Genomic DNA, 20,373 nt, shown 5'->3' on the forward strand with positions numbered 1-20,373 from the left:
TGAGTAACATTAGGATGCTCTCGATATCGAAGGCTGCAGTTTCCGAGTTTTCATCTTTTTTCTTCCATTGATAATGGGGTGGGGGATAAGAACCTTCACTTATGCAAATTAACTTTCGATTGTTGTCGCCCTCGTTAAAAGTCACCGAGTGTCGAGTGTTCTGATGATTGTTACATCATAATAATGGTAGTTATATATGAGAATAATTGCTTATTTCATAATTATTCTGTTTGCAAGGATTTACAACGATTTTTGTGCTAATTTATTAACATTTAAAATTGATTATCAAAGAACTGGAAATTAGCAAAGTTTGGTAGAAAACCCAAACATAGTTGATTGTTCCTGGCAACTTACCTGTATGACAGGGTTGGCAAGGTAAGCGACTGTGATTTCATTAACGACCGAACCGTTCACCAAACTTTCATATTCACCAACTTCCGATAATTTCGTCAAGTTTAGCGACAATTCCTTCGAATCTAAAGTCGTCTCCACACCGACTGAATTCGTGAAATTCCATGAAAAATCATCGTTTGCCGACAAAGTTGAAACGCCGGCGTTTATCGTGACGGGGTTCGTCGCCCCAACTTTTGACGACATTACCACAACTTCCGCATAAACGCAACCCGAGAATAAAATCAAATTCAAGCAAACTTTTAACCAATCCATTTTATCTAAACTAAAATTTTGCAAAAAACCAACAAATTATAAACATTGTAATTTTAAACTATAAAGTGACAAATAAAAGTTACTGTAAATATTTACAACTATAAATAGTTTTAAATATAAGTTAGCAAAACAATAATTGGTTAGAATGGTAATAAAACAAACAACTAATTAGCGCACCGCTTACAAACCAAAGCTTCCAAAATGTTGAAACAAAATATTGAATGGGCGTCGCCTGCAACAAAGGTTTCGAAAAATCGATAGAAACAAATCAATAATAACAAAAACGACCATTCTAGGTAATTAAAATATTGCGTGATTGCAACAGTTAACATTAAACAAACACAACGACGAAAAACGCGTTCGCTGCAAAATTTACTGCTTTAGATTTAAAGAAAAACAAAAAGACAATCCCCTTTTTCTACGAACAAAGCAAACCGATTGAACCGTAACAATTAACCTTTCTGACGTCATAGTGCACTTTCTTTACGAATAGAAAGGTTCTCTCGATTTGAGAATTTTGATTTCCTGTTGTAATTAATTTTTGCGACCAATCAGGTTTTAGCAATTAACGAAAATAATTATTTCCTAAGCGAGGACCAAAAATTTCGTGGCCTGGGGTCGAATTTATTAAAAAAACAACATTTTTTACGTTTTAAGCAAAAATTTTAATTATTTTAAACTATATTTTGGTTTAAATAAATCTAAATAAAAAATATTTTGCAGCAAAAAGAATTTCGTGCAACAAATGTTTATTTAATGTAATGGCAGATTTGCAAATGTATGCAGATCATTTTTTGAATGAAATCTTAAATGAAGCTGTATTAGGGGTTGCATATGAAGTAAATATTTAAACTTGTGGTAAAATATGAATATTTATTTCAATAAATATATTTTCAGGCTCACCGTTCCCTCACCAAAGGAACTTTGTTTATTGATGACTCAGATGAAGGAGACGAGAAATATAAAATAACAATCGAAAAAGGGTTGGACATATTTGGACAACCTATATCTGGATCAAAAAAAACTGTAAAATATATAATTTAACTTTTGTTGTTTAAGTAATAATAAGGATCGCAGTAACATCTAACATGTCTATGTTTTGCTTCAGGTTGAATGTCAATGCCCAAACTGCAATCGCAACATGGCAGCCAGCAGGTTTGCCCCACACCTGGAGAAATGCATGGGTATGGGACGGAACTCAAGTAGGATTGCCTCGCAAAGAATCGCAAACAGCGGGTAATTATTGTTGTGACAGGTTGTTAATATTGTATGTGTCCTTGGGCAAAACACTTAACCACGATTGCTCCAACTCAGTGGTCACTTATGTGTTATCTTAATTGTAAGCCACGCAGAAAACAATCACCCACAAAGTTACATACGTGGTAACTTGTAAGCTGGCACAAGATGTATGCTTATTAACACAAAATACATACCCTACATTAATAAGTTACATTCGTTCACACCAATTATTATTTACAGAAAGTTTTCATCGACGATAAACGACAGCGTTGGAGCTGATGAAGAGCTCGACGACGACAATGATGTCGATTGGTTCGCTTGCGAAGCGAACCAGCCAACCAAGAAGTCAAAGAAACGCAAAGCTGAGCGGGGTAACGGCTCGCCACGGACCTCAAAATCTATTTTATCAAAATCTCGTTCCACGGTCACGACCCAGTCGTGCGTGGCCGGCCAATCAAAAGCATTCGTTGATCAGAATGACAACATTGACGTTGTACACGACACACGTAGCGATAATATTAACCACACGGTGACTTTATGGGAGAAACACATCAACGCCACATTGACGGGGAACGATGGCGGAAAGTCACCCGCAATGCATGCTGGGAATGTTATTATTAAGAAAAAGAAATCAAAACATAATCCATCGAAAAAAAGTAAAAGACGACAAATCGTGGATTTGCCGTAAATGTTTCCTTTGTTATCGTTGCTTTGCTATGCAAATGATTCATAGCTCCAGTGTTTTCTGTTTAACATAAAATGAAATTGTTCTTCTGCCATGAAGCATCTATTCCTTTGTTATATTTACTTTTTTATTTTCCGTTTTGCAACACTGTACTTCACAAATGTTGGTACTTAATGCTGACACCAAGTGGGCATTTTCTGTTGACACCACATTCATTGTGAATTGTGATGTCATAATAAACTATTTATTATACACCAGCGATTATTGTCTTAAATTATTTTAAACTTTAAAAATTGAATCTTAAAGTACAATCAGACGTATTCAAATTTCCAAACTCTGAAACTGGGCTTTATATATTCTATGTGGGTGAGGATGCCATGGGACCTAAATAAGTGACCCATTTATCCTCGCATGGCGGGTATCACGGGTGTTCTGTTGTGCCCGCTTACAAGTTACCACATATGTAACTTATTTATCCTCACGTTGTGGGGCAACGACATTCGTTATAACACGTACACCTCCTGTCTGCTGAGTTCTGCATGACTGACAATTTACTCAACTTATTAGTAACCACTGCGTTCCAACAATAGCCAGTGGTTTCTTTTGCGGCCTAACGCTCTAAAACAGGAATGTTCTAGTGTACCTATAGGAAAACATCAAACAATATTTGTTGTTTTTATTTTATTAACATTTAGATGATCCCGATCTTATTAGCGACATCTAGTGCGTCGTAGTCAGGGGCGAGTTTGACGTACGCCTTCTTCCTTCCATCGGGCCGGATAAGTGTGTTCACCTTCGCGACGTCGATGTCGTAAAGTTTCTTCACGGCTTGTTTGATCTGAGGCTTGTTGGCCTGGATCGTCGCGCGGGAATATTATATTTATATATTAGGATACAGTATTAAATTAGCAACAAAACAACAGTCGTTAAACGTAAAACACGAGTAAAAATTACTTGGGTAAAAGTGAGAAACAAAAGCGCGACTGCTAAACCCAATGAAAAATAAATAATTACTTATTAATATTTTATTCAATCACTGATAAAAATACCTTGGGTGTCGCAGACAATATTCATTATATAACAACAACGTCACCGCATCGTATTTTACCAACTATGCAAACACCACCAAAGCCTCTTTCTCAATAACCTTGCAACAAACAACATGCACAGATGGAGCCAACCAACCTTCACATTATACTAACACCACCCAAACATATTTAGTTGCCCCACCATAGCTTTATTCACAAACCAACAATAAACTTAGTGCCAACCCCCCACCTTAAGATCCACAATAAACACCAATGTATTGTTGTCTTCGATCTTTTTCATCGCACTTTCCGTCGTAAGTGGATGTTTCACCACCGCAAACTGGTCCATCCTGGGTAATGACATCATAATAATAATAGTGACATCATAAACAATGTTATAATCAACCAGTTTAAACAAAACAAATGCCCTCCCACCCTCTACGCATGGTTGACGCATATAATGCTATTAGCTACGATATAAACTTACATGACTGGAGGTGAAATAAAGTAGTTATAAACAGTAGATTTGCAAGGCCCACGATATACTAAATTATATTGTGTATAAACATGGTCGAATTATTTCATGTTTGCAATTTAAATAACCTTCGCAACATTACATAACAATCATAATTGTGACGTGAAATATTGCGCAACGTTATTTACATCATAGATCAGGATCTATGCGACCCAAACATTGTATTTACTATCAAGTATTGCTGGAATACACTTGGTGGTGTAGATTATGTGGAACACGTACGCAACCCCCAACAATCTATACACAAGCAATACACCAAGAAACCTAATGTTCAATATATTCATTAGGGATGTGCTGAGTTCGTAAAAGCTCGGGTTCGCCGAGCGCCGAGCTTCAACGAAAGCTCGGCACGAGCCCGAGCACCTATGCCGTCATTAAGGAGAAAGGCGTACGAGAATGCGTTCCTATTCAGCCGAAAAGCGTCGCTAATCAAAATTATACAAGCAACGTGGTTTATGGTTAAAAAGACGTCTCGTTTTGTAATTTCCAGTATTGCAAATTGTAAAACTCATATGAAAAATATTTAATTACAAATTATTTATAACTGATGCAGTCAGTGTGGCAACCAGCGCGTTCCAAAACAGTACGTCATGCAGACGTTACTTGCGAGAGAGCAAATTCACAACGAACGGAAAATAAATAAAGAAAAAGCTACTCTGACTAGTTCGTTATCTTTTAGAAGCTTAACTTTTTTCATTTTTAATATTTTTTGCTCTCGCGTGCAACATTATAGCAATAGCATATGAGGCTCGGCGCTCGGCGGAAATCTGGCGCTCGGTTGAAATCATCAAAAAAGGAGACGCTCGGGCTCCGCTCGGCACATAATATTCATATTGCTAAATAAATTCAAAGTAACAACATGGGAGATGATTACTTGCAAACAAACATTAAACAAAAAGTTGTTTATATTTGTACAGAGCAATATGTGAACAATTGCAACAAAACCCGGTCTTATTGTAGAAATTCTATTTTTCGTCACAACATTGTTTACACTTGTTGAAAATAATATTCAGCAAATTTTCTTGCATATCGTTTCGGTTATAAAAAAAGCAACAATAAACAAGTTGAAACAAAATAATAGGTACCGGAGTTGAAAAAAAAAACAAACAAGCTTACTTGTTGCGTTTGGCGACACTTTTCCTCGGGTATTTTGGAGCTCGTGGGAGTTTGAGCGTCTTTGGGAGCCGGAAGTGAACGCTCTTGCGGAATTTCTTTTTACGATGGGAATGAAGGCCCTTTAACACGGCTTTCTTCGCGCGTAACGCTTTCTCTTTGGCTGCGGGGTGATAGCAACGTTATTGTGGAGAACAAATGTTACTTTTATTATCGTGAAAATTCCGAGTTACCATGTGTGTAAATTTGTAATTTCTGCTCTATAGGCGAGTCCTTAACGGCGTTGGATGTAACAAGAGCAACTTTGAAATCGATATATTACCGATTCAGGGCCGCTAACACGATAACATACTTACCAACTACAATATAACCCTCCTAAACCCCTCCAATACCCCATAAATCGCCCCATATTCCCCTGAAATCCATCTTACCTCCACCAACCGCCATCTTGTTTTCATGAAAAGATTTCGTCAGCGTGGATTGCTCACACCTGCCTCTGGTGGTGCGTATTTATGGTACCCGCATCTAACACAGACATCGTATAAACCTTTACTGCGCTATCTATGTGAGACCCCAGTTAAAAATACCTTACAAAATATAACCCCCTACCCTGCACATATTTTTACTCTTATACTTTGTATAATGTCACTTTAGTAGGAACGACGGTAGTTGTATCCTAACTAAATATAACATTGGATTTGATAAACATCAAATTTCCTTGTTCCATCAGTTAAAACATTCAAAATATCCTGGTCACTGCAGTATAGCATGAACATCCTAACTAATGAAAAAGAAACACAATATTTAAAATATATTCAAAAAAATTTATTTCGCAATAAATATGAATTGGCCCAAACATAACTTATAAATATTCATTTGTTTTAATAAATTGTTCGTAAATTACTTCTTGAACTCAAGGAACCACTTCACGTTATACAAGAAACACAACAAAGTAACGACCGTGACCATCGGTATCAAAATGTTGTCGTATTTCCCCGACATATGGACTGGTAGTTTGTGTTCGATCAATTGTTTCTGTAACAATGGTAGAAGATTGTAAGTTTTAACGCTTTAAATAAGGTTGCAAAGATTAATATAATTAAAACAATGAAGAGAAGGAAATTAGTGGCAAAGTGACAGTTGCTAAACACAACATGATTAAAACTACTTAAGCAAAATAAAAGCAACAATTATACAAACCAAATGAAACTCTTGCAGTTCATGAAGTCGCGGGAAATGAACTTTTAATTCTTCCCTCGAAGAAATGGCAACTCCGGCATAATCTAAATAGAAATATTATATCATTATTACTTCATGTTGCTAAGTACCATGGCTCCGAGGGGGTGCCAGGTTTAAGGCTCATTGCTGCCACTATTGTGGGCAGTTGCAATGATAATCAAGTCTCATTAATTCAGCAGATAAAAAAATATTAATAATTTGACGACAGAAATATTTAGAAACAACAATGACACATACCCCCGGAGCTTTGAGCACCGCCAACTTTAGCTGATTGTGTGTTCGCGTTGGCGTGAAATATCGTGCTTTCTTTCACCGGCTTTGTGCTCTGTAAAAGAAAGTTGAATTTAATCATAGGCACCAAACCTGGGGTGGCAGGGTGGGCAGGCCAACCCTGAAATTTTCAACACTGCATTAATCAGTAAACATTACAACCAATAAGTTAGATTTGTTTCACAGGATTGTGTGTCCAAGTATCTCTGCCTCCCCTGTGTTAACCCACAATACCACCCACCTTGGCTGCGTTGACCAACTGTTGCAATCTTGGTATCAACCTCATGTTTACCTAACCAACCAACTACAAGTAAAATACAAACATTATGATATTCACAGAAATTTAACTTAAAAATTTCAAAGCAAAATATTAAATAAAAAAGCGTCAAAATATTGCTTAGTCCTTGTTGTTTTGTGATGACGCGGCAGTTTGTTGTCCATGGCGTTTCGGGTGAGTATCGTCGGAACTTACAGGGCGTGGCACGATTGTTGCGTCACAAACGAACCCAATGTCACGAACAATATGATTGTTATCCATTATGACATCATCATTACAAACATGACTTGTATCGGTTTGGGGGATTTCCTCAACTTGGCACGGGCGGTGGGAATTTGTCGGGAAAATATCGGAGAAGTCGCCGGTGGCGTGGAGGTCGTGTTCAGGGGCCTGGGAGTTGGAACGTGGGAGGGGGTGTGTCGGGGGTTGGGGGCGTGTATGGGGGCTTTGCGGGGGGTGGGTGGGTTCACTTGGGTAAGGTAAGTTGGTGGGTTCAGCAGGGTAAGGTGGGGGGTTGTGGGCAAATGGGGGTTGGTTGGGTGTGGGGTGGTCAGTATCATCAGGGAGGTCGTTTAACGGTGTTCGAGGGGTGCGTCGTCTTACCCCAGGTGGCGGGGTGGGTTGAGAAGCAGCAGGTACGGGTTCTTGAGGGGTCCTGGGGTTAGGGGGGGCATCATGATTTGATCGGAGTCCAATCGAAGACATTATGCTCCGTAACATCCCTGGTTCGTTATTATTGGTTGGTCGTCTTTCATTCAATAACTCCTGAATCGCATGCAGTTGATGTCTGTTGTAGTTATCAAGCATTTGTTGCATGTGTTGTTGTTGTTGTTGTTGTTGTGGGGCGATCTGGAATCCCGACCAGAACGGAAGGTTCAACGTCCATGAATACCCAAAGCAGACGGTTAAGAACATGAGCACGGTGAGCATGCAGATGATGATGAAGACGAACGCAGGGATCCAAAGTTGAAGGGGAAGTTGGGAAAACATGTTTTTGAAAGTTAGACTGAAACTTGTTCCGATGTGGGTTAGAGGCTCGAGTAGAAACCGGGTCATTGTTACAGCGATGATTTTTGTGGGGGGAACTTTGACGAAGGGGGAGATTATAAAGTTTTCATGGTATTGAGTGCATGGGTGTTTCGCTGTGCTAAACATGTCACGAAATGTTTGCGTGAAAGCTTCTACAGTTGTAAGTTTGCGCATGGATTGTTGGCAACTTTCGGGGATCTTGGAAGATTCACTTTTGTGTTCGGCTAACGTTACCTGGTACTCATGTATGTACGTCATTATGAAACTTTGGATTAATAAAAGAACCAGCAGTCGTTTAAACTGAGTTGCCCACGATATCAGGCTCACAAACTGGAGTGTTAAAGTTGCAACAATCAACAACAACAAAACGCAACACTTTATCGCGTCGTCAATTGAAAGATGAAAATATTCCTCAAACTTCAATTCCCAACTTTGATCGTCAGCGTGTCCAGTGGAAATTGTTTTGAACGAATTCTCAAATACTTTCATTACATGTGGAATTGGAATGTCGTTTTTATCTTCAACATAATTCGACAAAACTTCCCAATCGTTTCCGTTTAATTCAACCAATATTTTATAATGTGTTTGTGCAGGTGGTATCCCGACGTTACTTAGTTGTGATAGATAAAACCTCATGATGCGTCTCATGAAAATATGATCATAAGTTTTCATATCACCATCTCCATTCACGGTCGTGGTACAATCACTGCAGTTACATTTCTTTAATATTTCATTCTCATCCAAACACTTCTCGCAAACCACCTCGGATTTGGGGTTCTTTTTCGCGACCGTTTGTTCCCCAAACATATCATGGGGGTCGCGCCAATCGTCGTGTGACGTGTGCCAATCGTCATCTGTCGCCGCCACAACCACGGACGCAACAAGTATGATGTGTATAATATATTTCATACCTTAATATTATATATTACCACTATAATCCTATCAAAACAACGATTGCGATATAATGATGTCGCCAGTTATATTTCATAGCTTAAGGTGCTAATGAAGAATCCCCCCCCCCACTTTATTTGCTAACCCCTAACACACGGACAACTCTAAATACCACAATACAGCACATACACGCGAACATCTGTGTATGTGCTCTATATAACATGATGTTCGCGTGTACATGCTGTATTGTGGTATTTATAGTTTTCCCCCCTAGCACACCAGCCTATCTGCTCTGTACCGGAGAATTCTTCACCAGTGTCCTGCTGTTAACCAACTTTAATTAATATCATTTTTAGTGTTTTCTTCATTTACCACAATCTTACACTAAGTACACCGACCGCGCGAAGTAATTGATACGAACAGGTAGTTCAATGACGTCACAATACTTTAGTTCCCCATGATTGATATTCATAGAAAGCATTGTGACGTCATAATAGAAGGCAACACGGTTCCCAACATTTCAGGTTCAAATTTAAACAAATTAATTAAAGTGAATGAACAACGAAAATAAGCAATTAAATTATTTTATTTATTCTTTTTACGAGAAATATAAATGATCGGATTTGACCTAACGTGACCTTTGTGTTGTTTGTTCACAATCGACTAAACAAACACAAGCGCGATGCGAGCGCTGTCTCTAAGCAACCTTACAAGCTATAACACAAAGGAGTATTGTGACGTCGATTCGCGGGAGGTTCTACCTTCGATTCTTCGTCACAAACGATTCTTTACTTTCAGAACCAGCAACAGATTTGTCATTCCGGCAGGTAGCTTTTAAACTAATTAAACGTAACAATAGTCATTATTAATTAACAATTAAACGTTGTAAATAAACAAGAGATATATTTTGAGGTTTAGAATCAGAAATTATGTTAAGGGTTCGTTGTGTTTATTTATAATGAAAAGTTTTAACAATGATTATTCCAGAGGTCGAAATCTACCCCTTGCCCGTCGGGTGGTATGTCACGTGCCGCCAGCTCACGTGGTCGTGGGAAGAAAGAGGGCCCACCCCCCAGAGTTGGACCCGGAAGTACATACGCTGCACTTCCCAAGAATGTATTACGTCATATGAAACGTCATTCTAATAAACTGACCGTGGAACTGGACACTGTTAACATAAAGGTACGTATGACGTCACGATGACGTAGTATCAATATGACGTCGCGATGACGCGGTATTAACTATGACGTCACAGGTGCTTCCTGAAGAGATTTACGCGAATGAAGAAGTCGCCATGATGACGTCAGTGTTGCACGCCCAAAACAACAAAATCAAGAAAATCCCTCGAAGTATTTCAGCGTTGCAAAGTTTGTACGAAGTTGATATGAGGAATAATGTTATCGGTGAGTTTAACCATTCACTCAGTTATATATACGTGGTAACTCGTGGAAGCGGCTGTCGTCACCGCCCATGAACAAGTTAAATTCTTTCATTCTATTTTTAACAATACCTTTTAACAGGGGCGCTCCCAGCTTCTGTTGCGAAACTTAAGAAATTATCTTCACTGAACGTTTCCGACAACCGGTTGAAAGCACTTCCCAAAACAATTCATAAAGCGTCCGGGTTGGAGACTTGTGACGTATCAAACAACAAGATTAAAAAGCTGCCAAAAAATATCGGACAGTCAAACATGACGTCATTGGATGTTTCGCAAAACTCGATCAAGATTTTGCCCAAGTCGATTTACAGATTACCACGGTCGCTAGATGTCTCTGGTAATCAGATCGAGGTGCTTCCCCCAATCGTCATCACAAAGAAAAGCAAGGGGAACATTTCTCAAATAAATTTATCCGACAACAAACTATCGAAACTCCCCGAAGATATTGATAAACTACAACGGCTTACGCATATCAATGTTTCGGGGAATCATCTCCAATCTTTACCAACAGGTATGTTATATGTTATTAAATGAATGTAACTTATTTATAGGAGGTTAAGAGCAACGACAGTTATGACACGGGTGTTCTGTTTGTGGGTGATGGTGTTTTCTGTATGGCTGATAATTTGGACAACCCATTAGCGACCACTGGGTTGGATTTGATATCACCACCCCATATGCATAACCCTCCTACCTTCAGCCATTGGATCGCTCAAGTACCTTCACCACCTCGATGCGTCATCAAACAACATTAAGGTTTTCCCACAATCGGTTTATTCGCTCGGATTCTCGCTGACGTCATTGAACTTGACGAACAACAGGTACGCCATACATACGTCACAAACCATATCATGACGTCATACTTGTATCGTGCGTTTAGCAGCCACGCAAAATATTCCTTAATTTGCATGTCAAATACGGAACAATTTTCCTCAAGTATTTTCGCTCGTAGCGTGTTTTAACGACTGTAGTTTTGCTGCTAATTCTCTTCGTTGTTTTAATTAAACTTCGCTATCGTATTCGAAGCAAACAAGTAAATGTTATCATAGTTTGGAGTCAATACCCGATGGTATTGGATCTTTGAAACGACTTCGCGTCTTCATGTTGTCGTTCAACAAGTTACAAACATTACCCAACGATATGAATGGACTTGTATCCCTTCAACAACTACATGTGTCTAACAACAACCTCACTAACTTGTCGCCGTTGATTGGTAAGTTTGGTACAACAGCTGAATGGGGTTAACACGGAGTTTGCAAAACACATACCACCATTACACACCACCAACTAATACACCCCCCCCTCAGGTCTCCTCCACCTCGAAACACTCGACGCCTCCAACAACAAGATAACATCCCTGCCCACCGAGATGCACACCTTAAGGTTGGTAACAATCTACAATATGACGTCACATATACCCCTACACTATGACGTCACATACCCCATTATTACAGATGGTTGTTCATTCTAAATCTCGCAAACAACCAACTCACCTCTCTACCACCATCTATCGGCCACATAAAAGCGTTAAAACAGCTTTACCTCCGAAACAACCGCTTGGAGTCGCTCCCGAGCACCCTTGGTGAGCAACAGCTCCTCCAAGTGGTGGACGCCTCGGATAACGAACTCACCAACCTCCCTGATGATCTGAGGAAGTGGCGGACCTTGGAACAACTCATACTAGCTAGGAACCAACTCTCGCAGGTGAATCCTCGCATGGCGTGACACCTATGGAACATTATTGGTGATTATTCCATCACAGATCCCGAAGTCGATCAAGTATCTTGGTATGTTGGATAAGTTTGACGTCAGCGACAACAACTTCGTGACGTCACCGCTACCGGACGCGGCTTCTAAAGTACTCCGGGAACTGAGGTTGGCCGGAAACCCATGGCGTCTTCCTCCGCTAGGTGGCGATGATAACCGGAGCTTAATCACGCGGATATACAAGTTGGTTGTGACGTCATAATGTATGTATTCATCTAACCATTGTTTCGTCACAGGGAGCTCAATGGTATTGTGACGTCATTGGACCTATCGCGCGTCGAGTTGGAAGAATTTCCGCTTTCGATTTGTAATTGTCGAAACCTCCGTGAATTGAAGCTTGCTGGGAACTCCATTAAATGTGAGGATGTTGTTTAATAATGGGGAGTATTGATGGGTGTTGTTGATGTGCTAATCTGGGTAATGGTTTGGCTGAAGCATTAAAAGTACGTTGTGTCTGGTCGACCCTGGAACCATTATGTGTCCTTGGGCGAGACACTTAACGATATTTGCCCAGTGGTCACTAATGAGTTGTAGCACCCTGGGTAATTCGGTCTCCTCGTTGCATGCTGGTCCCATCCATGTGGAACAACCACACCACAATAACACACCCCCCCACACAGCGATCCCGGGAAACATTGGTAGATTGAGGTTGCTCGAAATATTGGATGTTTCAAACAATCAAGTTGCTAGGATTCCCGAACAAATAGGAATCCTCACCCACCTCCAAGAACTACATGTTTCGAACAATTGTCTCGAAAACTTCGCCCAAAATCTCACAAAGTTAAGGTGGGTGGATGACGTCATTCCAATTGTTTTGTGTTTTAACGACTGTTGTTTTGCTGCTACTTCTTTTCTCTTCATTGTTTTCATTATGATCTTCGCTATCATATTCGAAGAGATAAATTAACTTTATATTACGTCATCACATACGTCATCACTGCAGATCGCTTCAAATCCTCAACTTTGCCGGAAACCAATTGACGCAACTTCCGGAGAACTTTGGAGAGTTGAACAAACTAACTTCCATGGATCTTTCGGGTAATAATACCTATTATGACGTAATAAGCTTCAATAATGACGTCATTGTTACATCACAGACAACCAATTGTTGGAGTTACCGAATGATCGAATCGACGTCTTAGCTTCGTTGATGACGCTCAACATATCATACAACAGAGTGAAAAATATCCCAACGGATCTGCCCTATCTCTATCGTATGCAGGTGAGACTGGGTTCGAAGCTCGTCGATGCCACCGTTGTGTACTTGAGTAAAACACAACCCAGTGGTCACTAATGGGTTGTCCAAATTATCAGCCATACAGAATTACCGACAAATCTTAAACCTCCAGATTATCAACTTATCGCGTAATGATCTGAAGTTGCTCCCTATCGACATCTGGCGGATGAAGTCTTTGACCTCTCTCGACCTCACCGACAACCTGATCGAGTCGATCCCTGAATCCATCGCGAAGCTGCCGGCGTTGAAGGTTTGTGACGTCATAATGGTGGTTCATAATACCGTATGTTGGGTTTACCAGCCACGCTTTTATTTTGCATTTTTCCTCAAGTATAGATCTGCTAATTCCTTTTCCTTCGTTGTTTTAATTAATTTGATCTTCGCTATCGACGAGATAAACAACCCAATGTTATCCCCATCTTATAAACAGGAGTTGAATTTGACTGACAACAAAATAAAGGTTTGGCCGAAATGCATGGCGGTGCTGACGTCAAAGGTCAAAGTTGAAAGTTCGGGTCAAGATTCAACGAAGAAGCGTCCTCTCAGGGAAGGGGAAGTACCCGAGATCGGTAAGTCATGTGGTGGATATTATTCCACACCTTCAACCCGGTGGTTGCTAACGTGTGTTTCAATCTCTACAGAACCGCCGCCACCGCCAAAACAAAAGAAATCCAAATCGAGTCCCAAGCTCGGAAGAGGTTTGTTTATGACGTCATAAACATTATTAATATACTGATGACGTAATAATGCAGGTGCGCGACCGAAGACGGCGACAGGTGTTCCGACAAAACCGCTGGAGGGCGCCATACCCTCCAAGTAGATAATGCAGTATATGTGACGTCACAATAGAGATTATATCTTCTGCCTACGTCATCACAGCCGAATCGAATGCAGTACGGTGACGTCACTGATGACGTCATAATATAATTACCGCCCACTTTCTTGCGTCATAATTAAACCATTGTCGTGTAATAAACCAGGTATTGTACAAAACAATAGGTGGTTATGACGTCATAATCCACCTATTCTGGAAATCTTGTTTACCGGAAGTGTCGACACCGCGCGTTGCATCGTGTGCTGTGACGTCACAGTGGCCCACGCGACAGAGGCGTTCTAGAATTGCAACAATTGTTTGAAACAATCATTTTAGAAAAAGATTAACAATGAATAACACTGTGTTAGAACCTCCGTATTCCAAACCATATTGGTTAGCATCAGAAGTCGGGATCTGGGTTTGTACATTAAGTTTTGTCTATTTGCTGCTCGGTTGCGCGCTTTATTTGGCAAGTTTTGGGAAAGACAAGAAAAAAGTGACAACAGAACAAAAGTTACTGCGGATTTGTGTTTTTAGTTCTTGCTTCGCGTTGGCGCGTATGGTGTCGGATCATACGGTAGCTTTTGTTGGATGGAGGAACAACACAACATGTATACGGACGGTCAACGTCAGCACTGCTTTGTATGCGCCAAGTATTTATTCTATCTATGTCTTCCTGTGGTTTCGACAAAACGAGTTTTACTCCAACCCAATATTGAAACACCTCGCCAACAAACATTTGATTCGGTTCAGCCGCGTCACAATCCTTCTATTGTTCATCGCGGGGTTCGCGGTGACGGTGTTGTTCCAAATTCCAGAGGTTACAGGATGGGACTTCAAGGCGACACCTAGCGGTTGTATTGACGTGGCCGACATCGCGGATATTGAAGCCCTCCCAACTATCCTTGTCGTGATAACTATCGTTGGGCAAGTGGCTCTGCTGGGGTTGCTTGTCTATCCAATACTTGTTACAAAGAAGAACCAGCAGCAAATGACGTCATCGAGGAGTGTGACGTCACCGAAGGTTAGTCAAACTCAAATCTTTGATGCAAATGCACTAAATAAGTTTAGTATTTCTATCCACTAGCGTGTTATAACGACTGTCGCTTTACCGTTATCTTTATGACGATGTATATTTCTCCGTTACTGAAGAAACTACGTCATTTATTTAAATGTTTAAAATCGTAATAAATACGACGTAACGTTGAGGGTGATTGTTTATAAATCGCTGACCCACAAAGTGAAGTATTCCCCCCCCCCCACCCCAACCACAGGTTGACCGATCCCGCCCGTTGTTGCAACAAGCCATCGTAGGCCGTATGCGTGAAAGGGGCTCCGTTGGTATGGATGCCGCCCGGAAGTCAAGTGACGTCATCGATGACGTGGGTAGCAGTGACGACGACATCTCGCATAGCGAACGTGAGTTGTCATGGTGATTTAACTGTTAATGAAACTTTTACTCCTGTGTTTTAACGACTGTCGTTTTGCTGATAATCCCCTTTGTTGTTTTAATTAATTTGATCTTCGCCATCGTATTCGAAGATGAGTACACAACCACCCAGAGTAGAACTTAACCTCGGTACCTTTGTGTTTAGTTTGTTGGAGCGAGGGGGAAAGTACCGACTGTGAAAGTCAAGCTGGTGACATCACAATGCATGGGTATGACGTCCTAATGATAGTTAACCACAACAATAGTAATGATTGTGATGCGCAGGTCAACGAGAGGTCATCGGTTTACAAGGAGGGACGGGGGATCCCCTGCCCCGAGAAGAGTAGCGTCACTAGGATCACCTAAGAGGATCAAAGTCCGGAAGTTGAGGAGAACACCACGGAAGTCTTCCATGAGGAAGAGGTGGGGGAGGGGGGCTATTAGCTTATGGGAGTTGGGGGTCTATAGAATATTCTCTCTAAGGGGAGGTAGGGGCAATATGGGACCCCCCCCCCTTTCCCCCCCCCAAAGCTACCATTTTTGGCGGGGTGTTGGGTGTCCGTAGTGGTTGTGTCTGGTTGGGAGGTTGTGGGCCATCTGCTAACTAAAAGGAAGTAGGGGGTGGAGACACCGTTGTGTGCGTGCTTGGAAAGATGAAGTTGAAATCAATATATTGAGGTGTCAATATTATATACATGGTAGAAATGTGGATAGGATGTTAGATTGGGCACAAAATCCATGAATAAACAATCCATTTTATCCAGGGAACAAAAGTTGACGATTCTGATCAAGAAAGTTTCAATCCTGGCATCGATATGTGTTGCGTCCGATGTCACAGCAACCATACTGCAGATCATGATATCTCTACCGGAGTTGGTTTATTTCTTTATATTTGACGTCAATTTGTTGATCAACACCGTTTGTGTGTTGTTGTCATTCAAACAATGGAGAAAAATATTCTTTCCAAGGTAATTGTGATGTCGGTTTGTTTTTGGGCAAGATACTTAACAGCAGTTGCTCCAACCCAGCAGCCACTAATGGGTTATAGCACCTTGAGTTGAAGCCAACTCGGGCCAACATAAACCCCATCCTCCATGACACGCTGTAGAACCTCACCCATGTAGACCTTCCTATTGCATGATCTACCACTAACATATTCACTCACCAACAGATTCACCCCACCGACCCCCCAACCCCATGACCCACCCAGCTCAGGGGGAAACACCACCAACACCCACCTACCCAACCACGACCCCCATGGTAGAAACCTCGATAATGTTTCGATCCGAAGTGGATTGTCGACGCACACAGAGATGATTGTGATGTCACGGTCGGGAACGCCAGAGGTCCATGATGTCACAAGGGTTTAATTGTGATGTCACATGAGTTGAAAGCCCACCAATAAAAAAAAATATTTATTGGCACGTGTATGTCATTTCTACATCTTTCGTTTTTATCCCCCGCAATACATTAAGTTTGTTTGTCGCTGTTTAATTGTGATGCAACAACCAGTGTAATATCTTGACCTTGTATTCATTGCACAACGAAATATAACGCGTTCTTAAAGGCAATTGTGATAAATAGACGCCAAACCTGGGGTGGCAGGGTGGTCACTGCATTAATCAGTAAACATTATTATGTGTCTAACTATCCCTGCCTCCCCTGTGTTTATATATATTTTGCATCTATGAGTTTTTGTAACAATAAAAATTTGACTAATCTTCTTCCTGGATGTCCCCATGTGCCACACCCTCTTGACCCCCAGCCACACCCTCTTGACCCCCGGCCACGCCCTCTTGACCCCCTGCCATGCCCCCTTGACCCCACGCGAACCCTCCAGGCCTCTCTGCTTCCGGTAGTGGTGCGTAATCGTCGACGTTGGTCGGAGCATCGAATAAATATTTTCTGCCATAGACACAACATTAACGTTGATACTACCATAGACACAACATTAACGTCTATAATACCATATAAGGACACACTTACAATACACGAGGTGTGTGCAACAACCTGAACCCCCCCCGCTGTTTCGGGAAAACATCTTCAAGGAAATAATAAATATGTCCGCACGCGATTCCTGGAATATAAATATCATGTTTAGAATGAATGTTAAATGTGATTTACAACGACAGTCGTTAACACGGGTGTTCTGTTTCATACAACTCGTGCCTGCTTATGAGTTACCACGTATGTAACTTTGTGGGTGATTTTCTGATAATTTGGACAACCCATTAGTGACCACTGGGTTGGAGCAATTGTCGTTAAGTGTCTTGCTCAATGACACATACGCCCACAATGGCAGCAGCGACAAGCCTTGATCTTAACCTCTAACCTAGAAACTTAACAATGTGACGGACATCGTGTAATACGCAAACATTCCATGAACTGATACGCATATTTATACATGTCACCACACAAACATCATATATATCACACAAACATCATATATATCACACAAACATCATATATATCACACAAACATCATATATATCACACAAGCATCATATATATCACACAAACATCATATTTACCCACCGAGCCCGTCAACGATGATCGGATTATTCAACATCAGAGAAAACCCGATAAGAACCCACGGTAAGTACGGTGCCTGTGATGTCATAATGGTTAATATAATAACCATTGTTTAATAAACATGGGGGTGACATGTTACCCCAATATTTGAAACAGCGGTGACATTTTGGTTTAGCGCTGCAGTTTTAAACTAAAACTGATTCAGGATTTTACCAGAAATAACAAAATTCAACACATTATGCGCTAACAGAATAAAATTTAAAATTAAAAACACACGTAATATTACCTACTTGCAATCAGCTTAACAGAACTTTCTGTTCCATAAAACACAGCATTAAGTTTTTTATCTTTAATCAGTTCATACCCACCTGGAAAGTTATAATCCCGAAGAAACTCATCCTCACATAAGGATTCCTTCGACTCCATACGTATACAAGTAATATGGTGAAAGCTTGGCCGAGAAAAACTAAGTTTACAAATAAACCAAATATCTGGGGGGTGGGGTTAAGGTACATAGATATCATATATTATATACATAGATATCATATATTATATACATAGATATCATATACAGATGGTTGGGTTTGTGTATAGTTATGTTATTTCCATGAAGTTAATGTTTATTATTGTTTAATACTATTTCTATGAAATGTTAATGTTGTATTTTTATCACAAAACAAACATTTTTTCCACTTAATTTGGAAGCCATACTGCAACAGCATATAAATAAATTAGCTTTATATGCTGTATTATACCTATATATATATTATATACGAACATCTTTAATACTAATTCTATTTAAACATGATTTCTAATTTAATGTCAACAAAAGATACGCTCATGATAATTCCCCCGAGAATGAACATAAAAACAAAATCTGCCGTTCTTCCTCTAAACGAACCTTCCTCCAACATCCGACAATATCGGTATCTGATGTCTATGGTCAGGAAAGTGAACGGGGAGTTGTGATAAATATAATAAGTTTGTAATGTTATTATAAATATTAAATAAACTATGATATCATACAGAAGGTTGGGTCTACATAATATACAAATATATTTTGTTTTATCAATTTATCCTACATGTTTGGTGCAAATTATATAATTAATAAAATAAATCAACTGCTGTTGATTCGCTAAATGTTTTTACTAAGGAAACAAAAGTTAAAGTTATGGCCAGAAAAAGCAAACATTAAATTCCAAACCTTTCTGATTTATTAATAATAAGACTCAATTAAAACCATAATTATTAATATACGAGGATACAGAAATATCATGTTGAAAAGGAAATTGAATCCGAAAGTTCCAAAGAAGAGAAAGTTGGTAACAAGTCTCCATATTTGGTAATGTTTGAATATCAAGTCCGGGTTAAAATAAATTTGAAACGGAGATATCACTTCAAGTTGCTGTGAATATATAAGGTTTCTATGTTACTTATAAATATATAACTTAATAAAGCACAACTGGACGGGGCAATGACAGTCATTAAAACAATGGTAGCAGCATCGGGCCTTGAACCCGTAACCTCTGGGGTGAAGTCTGACTCGTTACTATTTTAAAACCGCAAACAAACGCATGTATGCGATGGACACCCCTATAATAGAAGGGTCCCTCTAAAATGTCAGTGTGCGCAGTGTGCCGCAGTGTGCGCAGTGTGCCGCAGTGCAGTGTGCCGCAGTGTGCGCAGTGTGCCGCAGTGTGCGCAGTGTGCCGCAGTGTGCGCAGTGTGCGCAGTGTGCGCAGTGTCCGCAGTGTGCGCAGTGTGCCGCAGTGTGCGCAGTGTCCGCAGTGTCCGCAGTGTGCCGCAGTGTCCGCAGTGTGCGCAGTGTGCCGCAGTGTGCCGCAGTGTGCCTCAGTGTGCGCAGTGTGCCGCAGTGTGCGCAGTGTGCCGCAGTGTGCTGCAGTGTGCCGCAGTGTGCCTCAGTGTGCGCAGTGTGCCGCAGTGTGCCGCAGTGTGCCGCAGTGTGCGCAGTGTGCTGCAGTGTGCTGCAGTGTGCGCAGTGTGCCTCAGTGTGCGCAGTGTGCCGCAGTGTGCCTCAGTGTGCGCAGTGTGCCGCAGTGTCCGCAGTGTGCGCAGTGTGCCGCAGTGTGCCGCAGTGTGCCGCAGTGTGCGCAGTGTGCGCAGTGTGCGCAGTGTGCGCAGTGTGCGCAGTGTGCGCAGTGTCCGCAGTGTCCGCAGTGTGCG

The 20,373-nt window shown here is 40.8% G+C and overlaps 6 protein-coding genes across 6 annotated transcripts in view; 3 read left to right on the plus strand and 3 right to left on the minus strand.

The window, feature by feature from the left end:
* Window positions 1-1,367: 1,367 nt before the first annotated feature.
* LOC100178640 (SAGA-associated factor 11 homolog) lies at window positions 1,368-2,849 on the plus strand. The gene is made up of 4 exons (XM_002125823.5): window positions 1,368-1,505; window positions 1,564-1,692; window positions 1,775-1,902; window positions 2,146-2,849. Exons 1-4 carry the CDS (start codon window positions 1,428-1,430, stop codon window positions 2,591-2,593), a joined length of 783 nt encoding a protein of 260 aa, XP_002125859.1. The 5' UTR covers window positions 1,368-1,427; the 3' UTR covers window positions 2,594-2,849.
* A 407-nt stretch (window positions 2,850-3,256) lies between these two features.
* On the minus strand, window positions 3,257-5,804 carry LOC100176316 (60S ribosomal protein L23a-like). The gene is made up of 4 exons (XM_002126221.5): window positions 5,698-5,804; window positions 5,270-5,429; window positions 3,869-3,968; window positions 3,257-3,443 (listed from the first exon to the last, which is right to left on the minus strand). Exons 1-4 carry the CDS (start codon window positions 5,711-5,713, stop codon window positions 3,282-3,284), a joined length of 438 nt encoding a protein of 145 aa, XP_002126257.1. The 5' UTR covers window positions 5,714-5,804; the 3' UTR covers window positions 3,257-3,281.
* Window positions 5,805-6,069: 265 nt separating this feature from the next.
* LOC100186531 (chloride channel CLIC-like protein 1) lies at window positions 6,070-9,095 on the minus strand. Its single transcript, XM_002126377.5, has 4 exons — window positions 7,017-9,095; window positions 6,743-6,830; window positions 6,467-6,549; window positions 6,070-6,301 (listed from the first exon to the last, which is right to left on the minus strand). Exon 1 carries the CDS (start codon window positions 8,988-8,990, stop codon window positions 7,173-7,175), a length of 1,818 nt encoding a protein of 605 aa, XP_002126413.2. The 5' UTR covers window positions 8,991-9,095; the 3' UTR covers window positions 6,070-6,301; window positions 6,467-6,549; window positions 6,743-6,830; window positions 7,017-7,172.
* A 438-nt stretch (window positions 9,096-9,533) lies between these two features.
* LOC100187348 (leucine-rich repeat protein soc-2 homolog) lies at window positions 9,534-14,413 on the plus strand. Its single transcript, XM_002126490.5, has 17 exons — window positions 9,534-9,799; window positions 9,960-10,154; window positions 10,228-10,375; window positions 10,493-10,921; window positions 11,111-11,231; window positions 11,460-11,623; window positions 11,718-11,793; window positions 11,865-12,114; window positions 12,173-12,360; window positions 12,414-12,535; window positions 12,798-12,963; window positions 13,121-13,215; window positions 13,275-13,399; window positions 13,527-13,664; window positions 13,845-13,983; window positions 14,056-14,112; window positions 14,167-14,413. Exons 2-17 carry the CDS (start codon window positions 9,993-9,995, stop codon window positions 14,232-14,234), a joined length of 2,448 nt encoding a protein of 815 aa, XP_002126526.1. The 5' UTR covers window positions 9,534-9,799; window positions 9,960-9,992; the 3' UTR covers window positions 14,235-14,413.
* Window positions 14,414-14,558: 145 nt separating this feature from the next.
* LOC100184962 lies at window positions 14,559-17,219 on the plus strand. The gene is made up of 6 exons (XM_002121296.5): window positions 14,559-15,252; window positions 15,503-15,647; window positions 15,824-15,887; window positions 15,943-16,080; window positions 16,422-16,625; window positions 16,829-17,219. Exons 1-6 carry the CDS (start codon window positions 14,578-14,580, stop codon window positions 17,025-17,027), a joined length of 1,425 nt encoding a protein of 474 aa, XP_002121332.3. The 5' UTR covers window positions 14,559-14,577; the 3' UTR covers window positions 17,028-17,219.
* LOC100184155 (derlin-2-like) overlaps window positions 17,172-20,373 on the minus strand; it is a 4,169-nt gene continuing 967 nt past the window's right edge. The window contains exons 3-7 of the mRNA XM_002126867.5: window positions 19,026-19,119; window positions 18,558-18,680; window positions 18,193-18,265; window positions 17,644-17,734; window positions 17,172-17,562 (exon numbers count right to left, since the gene is read on the minus strand). Of these exons, the coding sequence (XP_002126903.1) occupies window positions 17,373-17,562; window positions 17,644-17,734; window positions 18,193-18,265; window positions 18,558-18,680; window positions 19,026-19,119 (571 nt within the window). The 3' untranslated portion in view covers window positions 17,172-17,372. The remainder of the gene's footprint in view (window positions 17,563-17,643; window positions 17,735-18,192; window positions 18,266-18,557; window positions 18,681-19,025; window positions 19,120-20,373) is intronic.

This window comes from Ciona intestinalis, unplaced genomic scaffold (assembly GCF_000224145.3).
Source record: "Ciona intestinalis unplaced genomic scaffold, KH HT000074.2, whole genome shotgun sequence".
NCBI classification, from domain to species: Eukaryota; Metazoa; Chordata; class Ascidiacea; order Phlebobranchia; family Cionidae; genus Ciona; species Ciona intestinalis.